This window comes from Amphibalanus amphitrite, unplaced genomic scaffold, assembly GCF_019059575.1.
Source record: "Amphibalanus amphitrite isolate SeventyFive unplaced genomic scaffold, NRLGWU_Aamphi_draft 000007F_arrow, whole genome shotgun sequence".
In the NCBI taxonomy this organism is placed as follows: domain Eukaryota; kingdom Metazoa; phylum Arthropoda; class Thecostraca; order Balanomorpha; family Balanidae; genus Amphibalanus; species Amphibalanus amphitrite.
Window position 1 is genome coordinate 966,384 of NW_024881503.1, and position 9,736 is coordinate 976,119.

The window sequence follows — 9,736 nt, forward strand, 5'->3', positions numbered from 1 at the left end:
AATCAGAGACAAACGAATGCAGTACGGATGACTGAACATATTGCCTATTGGATTCCTTGCCATTGTTCTCCATGCCAAGGTGCCTTACGGGTTCAGGGGCAATGTGTTCGACGTAACCGTTCATTGCTCGTGTCCTTCTCACTCGATGGCATTCTCTTTCTGTGACAGGTACAACGACCACGCCATCATCTTCCAGGCGTACCTGCTGTAGTGGATGGTGCGCTGGAACCGGGACCGTGCGGACGCCGCGAAGAGGCGACTCCGGCTGCACGTCGATGCTTTGCAGCACCGCGTTAACGAGCTGGCTGCGCAGGTGGGCATGCCAGCGCTCTTCCTGCGATCGTCCATGGCCAGCTCGCATCCCATGACCTATCTCGGCTGGACTTTTGGTTTTGGGAGGTGGCAATGTCGGAAGTGAGGTGTGCTCCCACCACAATGAAGCAACTGATGAGCGTGGTCGAGAAGCTAGCGGCCGCCATGGATCCATCCAATGGAGGTGATGGGAGCCGTCTCCAGTCTCCGCAGACGCGCCGCTGTATGCATCGAAAGACGAGGAGCTCCTGTGGAAGAAGCTTGGGTGGAGACCCACCAGCGAAGTGCAAAACAAAATGTCCAAGTTTTGTGATCATGATGATGTAGAATGCTTACAAGAATAAAACATTGTTTCTTAGGTGTTAAAAAAACACATTCGGCGAGAAAACCCCTGTAGGCCCTGTTGCGATGTCCGACGCGAGCCGCGTAATGCGGCAGGTCTTCGTCAGGCTTTGCCAGCGTGTAACAGGACGGCAGTACGCCAGCAAGGGCGAGTCGCGGAAGCGCTGGGCCCAGAACCTTACACTGTGTCGCAAGCGCCAGCGCATGGTCCGGTCCAGTGCCCAGCTGCGCCGCGACACAACCATCGCCCTGCTGGACGTCAACCAGCATATGCTCAGCATTTGGTAAGCAAATCCTACTGCTAACATATCGGGGAAGGATTGATTTTTAGTGTCGATGACTGGCATCTCGCAGCTCCCAAGTCACAAACATATTATACCAATAACTGCATTCACATAGCTTTTCGTATACCTCTCTTAGCGCAGGATTAGCGACGGCAAGTCTGACCTATCGATTGCTTTGCAGGCACAACCGCGAGCAAGTCTGCGAACGCGGCTGACCTGCAGCAGGGCGTATGCCTGCCGGACCGGCTACACATTACACACCTTGGCGGAGCCGGCGCCCCCAGCGCGCGACCTACCGCAACTGCCGCCGCAGCCGACGGCCGACCGGAGACCGAAGCACCAGCTGGAGTCGCCGGCGGACACCGCTGGCACCAGCTTCGTTCGCCGGCGGCGGGCGGCGGCAGAGGCAACTGCCAGCGGCCCGAGTTGTGTACCCCAGCGGCGGGCGGCAGCGGACGCCCAGCGGGTAATGGCCGGGCAGGCCGAACCGGAGTCGGGCTCGGAGTCTGGGAGTGGGAGTCACCGCAGTCGGAAGAAAATAACGCCGATCAAGCCCAGCCCGAGGAGAGGCCCGGGACGGCCCGTCAGCGTCGTGGGGGGACGGCATTAGCCCGTGGGATGTCCCGCTCCTCCCAGTGGCGGGCCAAGAAGCGCGAGGAGATGGACGCCAAGGGCTTCGTTCGGCCGGCGCGCGCCTTCTCATGTAAGATATGCCACGAGGACGTCAAGGCATCACCAACCCATGACCGCTACTTTGGCAAAGTGTACTGCCCAAGTGACCCGGAGCCGCGCCTGAGTGTACGCGAGTGGCGGGAGGAGCTCCGCCGCACTATCCTAGGAGTGAATGTTTCTAACTTATTTTACTTATTTTATTTGGTTTCAGCAAAATGCCAAAGGAGGCGATGAGCGCCGGGGAATGGACTGAGCGGCTCCGTATCTATGCGGAAACCGGCCGGTGGCCTCGGGAGCGCGGCTTCAAGCCGGCGCCGCGCCAGGCTCATTGGTACGCCCAGCTGCAGCGGGTAAGTACCAAGTACAGCCTTGTAAGTACACCACCGATGCTCGTTAAGTTGTCATGCTGAGTGATTTGTCCAATGTCCAGAAGTTGTTTGCATGTGGCAGGAGCGCACTGTGGGGGAGACCAAGTGAAACGGTCAGCGTTATATCGAAAATGTTGTTAAACCCGCGCCGGGTTGGCTAAATGTTTGAGCACCTCCCATGCGCTTTATGGCATACCTGTTCATGCATCTCTTCGGCACATGTTAAAATTTCAGACCCAGGTCTTTTAAGGTCAGGTCACCAAGTCAGACAGATGTCTTTAAGTTTTCGCACATGAATAGGTATGTAAGCCGTTAACTCCGGCAGATTGAGATACCACGTATGTATTTCTTCCAGGTCGAGCGATGCCCGAGGCAGCTGGCGCGGGGTGGCCAAAGCCTCCTGTTCGGCGGGCGGCCCGGCCAATGTTCGTGTGGCTACCACGTGGTGAGTGTTGTTTTTTATGCTTGGTCGGCCTCTATGAAACCAATCAACTGAAATGTAAAATGAAAGTTGCTGTCATTGAAGGTGCGGCTCGGAATTTGTACCACCCTTGTCACGTACCCCGATTTTGTATCCTGTCCGCCAGTGTCACTATGTCACTTGAGCAGATGTCGTGCTTAAAGCATCACATGTTTCTTATCGTTTTAATGGCATCTTCCTCGCTTCTCTTCTTAACCCTCTTGCCATTTTGCGCGGCACCTCGGGCTCCGACACCATCTCGGGGTCCAAGACCTAGTCGGGCCTTAGACCCAAATCTGGCGTCAGCTTGGGTGCTCCAGCCACCCATGGCACGGGCGCTGGCACCGATCGCGCCACGGGTGGTGGCCCCAACTCCGGCTTCGGTCCTAGCCCCGGTCTCGGCTCGGACTCAAGCCCCGGCCCCGGCCCTGGCCCCGACCCCAACTCCGACCCCGGTCTCTGCTCCGGGTCCGGCCCCGGTCTCGGCTCCCGCTCCGGTCCCGGTGTTGGCTCCGGCTCCGGCCCGGGTCCTAGCCTCAACCCCAGCTCCGTGTGTGACAGCTTCGGTGTCGGTGACAGCTTCGGCCCCGGTCCCGGTCTCGGCTCCGGCCCTAGTTCTGACCACGACCGCAACTCCGGCTCCAGCACCGACCCCGGTCCCGGTGTCGGCTACGTCCTCTGCCCCGGTCCTGGCCCCACCATCGGTCTCGGCTCCGGTTTCGGCTCCGGCCCCGGTTCCGGTGTCGGCTACGTCCTCTGCCTCGGTCCTGGCCCCAGCACCGGTCTCGGCTCCGGCTCCGGCTCCGGCTCCGGACCAGGCCCCGGCTCGGCCTCCGACTCTGACTGCAGCGCCACCGCGCAGGCGACTTCTGGTACGTGCATGCCCAGTGGCGGTCGCAGGGGGGGGGGGCCATCAGGGCCATGGCCCCCCCAAGGGCAAATCAGGGGGGGCCATCATATCATTTGCCCCCCCCCCAAACAACCGATGGGCCCCCATGGCCGTATGGGGCCCTGGCCCGTATTCGATTGTCACGAGGCTCGAGAAACCCACGCCAGCTATTAACAGCTCCCATACCAGTCTTTGAGGGTCCTACACTGACCTCTGAGGGCCCTTCAGTGGCGGTCAAGCGTCCACATTGACCGCTGAGGACCCGTATTGACCTCTGAGGGCCCTCCACTGGCCTTTGAGTGCCCCTAAACCGGCCTCAGGGGCCCAACCGGCGTCTGAGAGCCTCACACCGGCCTCTGGTGGCCTCATTTCTGTCTCTCGAGTCCCAAGACTAGCTTTTAAGTGTCTCTGAGGGCCCCGCACTGGATTCTGAAGACCCGATGTCGAGCCAGCATCGGCCTCTGGGGGCCCATCTTGGCCTTTGAGGGCCCTCCGCTGGTCTCTGGGGTCCAACGCCGGCCCATGCCGGCCTTTTAGGGCCCCACACTGACCTCTAAGGGCCCATGCTGGCCTGTAATGACCCACATTAGCCTCTGAGGGCCCCCCGCACTGGATTCTGATGACCCAATGCCGGCCGCTCAGGGCCCGCATCGGCGTCTCAGGGCCCATCTTGGCCTTTGAGGGCCCTCCGCTGGCCTCTGGGGTCCAACGCCGGCCCATGGCGGTCTTTTAGGGCCCCACACTGACCTCTGAGGGCCCATGCTGGCCTGTAAGGATACACATTAGCCTCTATGGGCCCCACACTGGATTCTGAAGACCCGATGCCGGCCTCTAAGGGTCCGCATCGGCCTCTGAAGGCCCATCTTGGCCTTTGAGGGCCCTCTGCTGGCCTCTGGGGTCCAACGCCGGCCAATGCCAGTCTTTTAGGGTCCCATTCTGATCTTTGAGGGTCCCATGCTGGCCTGTAAGGGCCCATATTAGCCTCCGAGAGCCCCCGCACTGGATTCTGAAGACCCGATGCCGGCCTCTAAGGGTCAGCATCGGCTTCTGCGGGCCCATCTTGGCCTTTGAGGGCCTTCTGTTGGCCTCTGGGGTCCAACGCCGGCCCATGTCGGTCTTTTAGGGCCCCACACTGACCTCTGAGGGCCCGTGCTGGTCTGTAAGGACTAGTGGTGTCAATCGGAACTTGAATCTTCGGAATTCCGATTTTGTCCAATGTCCAATTCGGAATTTGGTTGGACAAATGACAGCAAGCTTTGGACAACTTTGGACGTCACTTGCCTCACCTCAGTATTTTTATAAAGTAATCGTGTTCAACATTGATTGGCGAATAGAAAGCTCAGCTTTCAATATGATTAACACTTTTGAGCTCGTAGAAGTGCATTAAAAGCAAATTAAATAACAATGTTGACTGTAAACCATTGCGTAGATTTCGGACATCTTTGGACACATGGTTGGCTTGGACATTTTTGGACTACAGTCGACGTAAGCTTTGGACATCGGACGGACATTGGACATTGATTTTCTTGAACTGACACCACTAGTAAGGACCCACCTTAGCCTCTGAGGGCCCCGCACGGGCTTCTGAAGACCTGATGTCGGCCTCGAAGGGCCCGCATCGGCCTAGTCTGAGGGCCCATCTTGGCCTTTGAGGGCCCTCTTCTGGCCTCTGGGGTCCAACGCCGGCCCATGTCGGTCTTTTAGGGCCCCACCTTAACCTCTGAGGGCTCCATGCTGGCCTGTAAGGAGCCATATTAGCCTCTGCGTGCCCAATTCGGTCTCTGATGGTCTCAAACTGCCCTTTGCAGGCCCTGTACTGGTCTCTGAGGGCTCTAAACTGGCCCCTAAGAGCCCAAACCAGCCTCTAAAGGTCCCACGACCCACACCGGCCTCTGATGGTCCCATTTCTGTCTCTGGGACCGAAACTGCCCTTATGTGCCTCTGAGGGCCCCGTACTGGCTTCTGAAGGATCGATGCCGGCTTCTGAGGACCCATACCGGTCTTTAAGTGCCTCATAGCGACACCTGAGGCCCCACACTAGCCTCTGAGGGGCCCGCAAACTGGCCTATGAGGTCTCTACACCGGCCACTGATGGCCCTATGATGTTCTCTGGGGGGCTCAAGCCTTACCTTTGGGCGTCACGCACTTGCTTATGAAGGCCCACATCAGCCTCTGTGGCCCTACCTGGGGTCTTTGAGGCCCTTCGCTGACCCTTGGGTCCAACGCCGGTCTCTGGGGGTCTGACACCGTACTCTAAGGGACCCATTGCAGCCTCTAGGCGATAGGTATCGCCGAAGCGCTATCGATGGGCCCATAAGTGTAGGAACCATGGGTGCAGTGGGCGCAGTTGCACCAGCAATAATTCTGCAGTGAGTGCAGACAATGTATTCTGCATCCACAATAATCTGGAACAAAACCCCCTTTCCTCAGCAACACTACTTTCCATGCAGCACGACAATTTTAGGATATTTTGCCCACTATCCGTCTTTCGAAGCATTTGCTACTGTAATGGTCTTCAAAATTTGCATTTGTGCTCAAGTAAAAAAAGATTAAACGGAAGTCGGAACACATGTGATTGAACAGTGAACAGATACCGATGACCCACTGTTAAAAGTTTTAGCACGATGATCTTAAAAAATGGCAGTTTTTTTTTGCAAAGAAAATGGCAAAGCTAGCCGCCTTTACTTTTGCGGTAGTCCATTCACAGTTGCGTGAATTATTGACATAATCAATGCTTCAAAATGCACTTTTCGGTACCTTTTCGACATGGTGCACCCTCAAAGCTCTCAATGAGCCTCCGCTCGGGTGCCGCTCCCTACCCCCCCCCCCCCCCCCGCTTCACCGGCCATGGCCTAGATTTCTGCACCCGTGCACTACGCCCGTGGGCCCCTTTAAGCTAGCACCGGGCCCCCCGGGTCAGCACAGGGGCCCCTTTGCCAAGTTGCCCCCCCCCCCAAACTCCAAGTCTGCGACCGATCCTGTGCATGCCTTTTTTCGTGAATTTCTTGTCACGGAAATCTACTTCGGTATGACACAAGTCGTCCTTTAATCGCATTGCTTTGGGGTTGCATTTAACGTAGCTCACATTCAGACTTCCGTGTTTCGACGCGGACCTCACAACCGTCCGTTTATCAAGCTAACCCAACTACCAGTCTTCTGTTTTTTTTTTCAGGCAACACACCAAGCCATACCGGCAGATGTCTGGCGCCAGCGCTTAAGGCGTTATGCGCGGACCGGGGTATGGCCACGGGAGCTGGGGATACGACCCGGGCCGCGCATCAAGCGGTGGTTTGCCGAACTTCAAAAGGTATGTGAGCACAATTGATTGAAAGAGACACAGGCAGTGATAACCCAGCCGCCGTCCTTGCACATGAATAGTCATGTGCGGCACCATTCCTGGCTTAAGAACCGGCCGTTCCCGTGAAGCAGTACTCTTTTGCTATGGCTTATTTTAAGATGAATTTTCTACTTGCTACTTCTGTGACCTCGTGTACAGCATTTTAAAGAGTAAGCATTCACTCAGTTTGGGTGCTGGAATGGATGCTTCCATGGAATGGCTGCCCCAGTCGTGTGCGGTGTGCGTATGTACATTGTACATATATAACCGTTTTTTGTTCCACAGGGCATCGACAAAGTAATAACGTGTTGTTTTTCTTGCTGTAATCATTAAGGTACGGGTCGACTCAATGTCCGAATGTCTTATTTACTAAGACGTAAACTGACCCTCCCATACATACGTTTTGTAGTTCAGACGATTTGTAGTTAAGAAAATATGCACATATTACAGATTGAAAAGTGCCCTCGCCATCTGGTAGCGGGGCAGCTACCACTGTTTGGTGGACCCACCAGCCGCTGTATTTGCCGCTACCACGAGGTAATTGACTAAGCAGCATCCCTATCTTTGATTGCTGGTGCTGATGAAGGAAAACATTTGCGATTCATATTTAGCAGTAATGTTTGGTTGTCAGCTAAGATAAATTTCAGATGTCGCCCGTTTTCCCTCCCTAACCGTTTTCCACGCCAATTGCACAACAAATCGCGTTCTAGACCATAACGTAGGACTACGTTGCAATCCTTTTTTTTTTTGGTAAACATTGATGTGTAAAAGGCTCACATTTTCAGCTTTTAGACACATTTACCTATGTCTAAGAAATTGGCAGTACTGGCAAACCACCAACAGTTACAGTCAAGCGCACTGAATGAGGTGTTATTTTATCACCGTTTCAGGATGTACAAGCGACAGCACCTTCGCCGCCGACTCAGGCTCGTACGCCGGCAACGGGACCTGCCGGGGAAGTGGTAAGATGAAATTGTGACTGACTTGCTTGATTGGTTTGCAAAGCGCAACAACTGTCTCCAGGGTCACCGAGTGATGCCTTTTACCAGAGCAAATAATTTGTAAACCTAGTTGTTTATAGTAGCATGCGTCTGTTTCAGGGTGCCCAAACGATGCCGCCACCGCCGCCGCTACCACCCACCCCACCTACACCGCCTACGACGGCGCCGACCCAAGAGGCGGTAAGGCTGCAATGTGGTCAAATTATTTGAGCAAACACATGAGATTCATTTGAATGGCCGTTCACATGGCACAACAGCAAATGTGTTACATATATGGTGTGCTAATGGTATGCGTCCATTTCAGGAGGTCCTATCGGTTACGCCGCCGCCGCCGCCGCCGGCCCAGCCCAGTACCCGTCGCCATCGCTGGGGCCAGACGGGGAAGCGGTAAGTGCGAAATGTGATTGGGATTGCTGCAGGCCTGGTCAATTTCAGTCAGGGCCTGGTTCAAACCGGCTTAAGTCATGGTCTAAACTGGCTGACTATCCCATTTGATAATTGATCAATTATTGTACGTAGTTACTCTTTAAAGCCCGCATGATCGGCAACGCCCAAAGAAATTACCCAATGGCGCACTAAATATGCTGTGTGGTATTGCATCTCCATTTCAGAGTATTCCAGCGGTAGCGCCGCCGCCGCCGCCGCTGTTCTCGCTTCATCTACCACCGCCGCCGCTTCCCCCACCGCCTTCAACGGGGTCGGCCAGGGACCTGGTAAGCTGGAAATGCGATTCGGCTTTATTAAACGAGCGTAAGGATAACGTCAATTTGATTGAGCAGTTACATAATCCAAGGGGAAGAAGCCTTGCTGTGAATATGTTGTATCATTGTTACATGACTGTGTGTTTTAATATCATTGTCTATTTCAGGGTGTCGAAGTGGTGCCGCCGATGCCTCCGACGCCGCCGCCGCCAATAATAAGGGGGTCGCGCCGGGAGCAAGCGGTATTTCCATAACTGAGCGTCATTTAAAAGGGCCCTCCCGCCTTCCAAAACGTTAAAGGATTGGCCTTAAAGTGATGTATCGTGGTTTCAGAAGGCGGAAGAATGAATGTCTACTAAAGCTCATTTAAGGGACTAAGGGTTGCAGCTGCACCCCCTATCAACAAATACATTAAAGCGAAAACCAGAAAGTCTTCCTCTTGTAAGGAAAATGTGCATTCTATGGGAACATCGTTATCGTGCGTGATAGGCAATCCCACCCTTTAATGAAATAGATGGTGTGTAGATAAGTTCCAATGTATCAAATGATTGCCTAGACATATGAAGGCACGACAATAAATTCGAGATAGTCGTCCCAATAACCAATTGCTGAATCCCAATTTAGCCTCGTGTCTGTCCCTTTTCTCCTGCGTGTGCCCCTATTCTCCTCAAGAGACTGGTTTTGTTTTCGTCCACATATAGCCACATCATTACATAGGTTGGGTATTTCATGATGGCATGATGCAGAGAAATGGCTGACCTTGTGTTTGGTGTTGAAGCAGTTTGGCAACAATACTTTTCAAAGAATGCCTCAATAAATCTGGCCTGGGAAAAATGTCCTAACTCTCCCGCCTCTCCGCTACCGCTAACTTGAAATTACATGGACCATGCTGACAATAAATCTCCCGTGTTTTTGTCTGCCTGATAACAGAGAGATCTGCTACCAAACGGATGGCGGCAAAGGCACGATCACCGGTGGGTGGCCAGGGCGGTCTTTCGTCCGGACGCCCGCAGCGGTCGTCCCGCTCTGCGGGATGACCTCCAAGTGTGGTATCACCCGCCACAGCCCTCTCCACGGACGAATCGGCCTCCAGATCAGGACGCCTACTTCGCGGCGCCCCTGCTGCTCTGGATGCCGAAGCGTCTGTGGGGAGTGACGCTTCGCTGCCCGCACCCGGAGTGCCCTGGCCGCCAGGGACGGACGCACGGCCACCCGCTGACCGCCGCTGGCATCTACCAGCGAGTGCGGCGGGTGCTTGCTCTCCGCGGCTACTACCGCCTGGCCGCGAAGTACCCAGAGTGCCGACGCTGTAGCCGAAAGGTAATCAGCTGGAGCTCGCCCGTCGTCGAGCAGCTTGACCTGGCGCACCG

At 55.1% G+C, this 9,736-nt stretch overlaps 1 protein-coding gene across 1 annotated transcript; it reads left to right on the forward strand.

Annotated features, from left to right (window-relative positions):
* The first annotated feature begins 1,556 nt into the window (after positions 1–1,556).
* On the forward strand, positions 1,557–4,254 carry LOC122378450 (putative per-hexamer repeat protein 5). The gene is made up of 3 exons (XM_043359535.1): positions 1,557–1,641; positions 2,759–3,310; positions 4,247–4,254. Exons 1-3 carry the CDS (start codon positions 1,557–1,559, stop codon positions 4,252–4,254), a joined length of 645 nt encoding a protein of 214 aa, XP_043215470.1.
* The last annotated feature ends 5,482 nt before the right edge of the window (positions 4,255–9,736 follow it).

Coding starts and splice junctions, on each gene's coding strand:
- LOC122378450 (XM_043359535.1), top strand. CDS start 1,557: ATGTCCCGCTCCTCCCAGTGGCGGGCCAAGAAGCGCGAGGAGATGGAC. Junction 1,642..2,758: donor GCCGGCGCGCGCCTTCTCAT/GTAAGATATGCC, acceptor TGGGTGCTCCAG/CCACCCATGGCACGGGCGCT.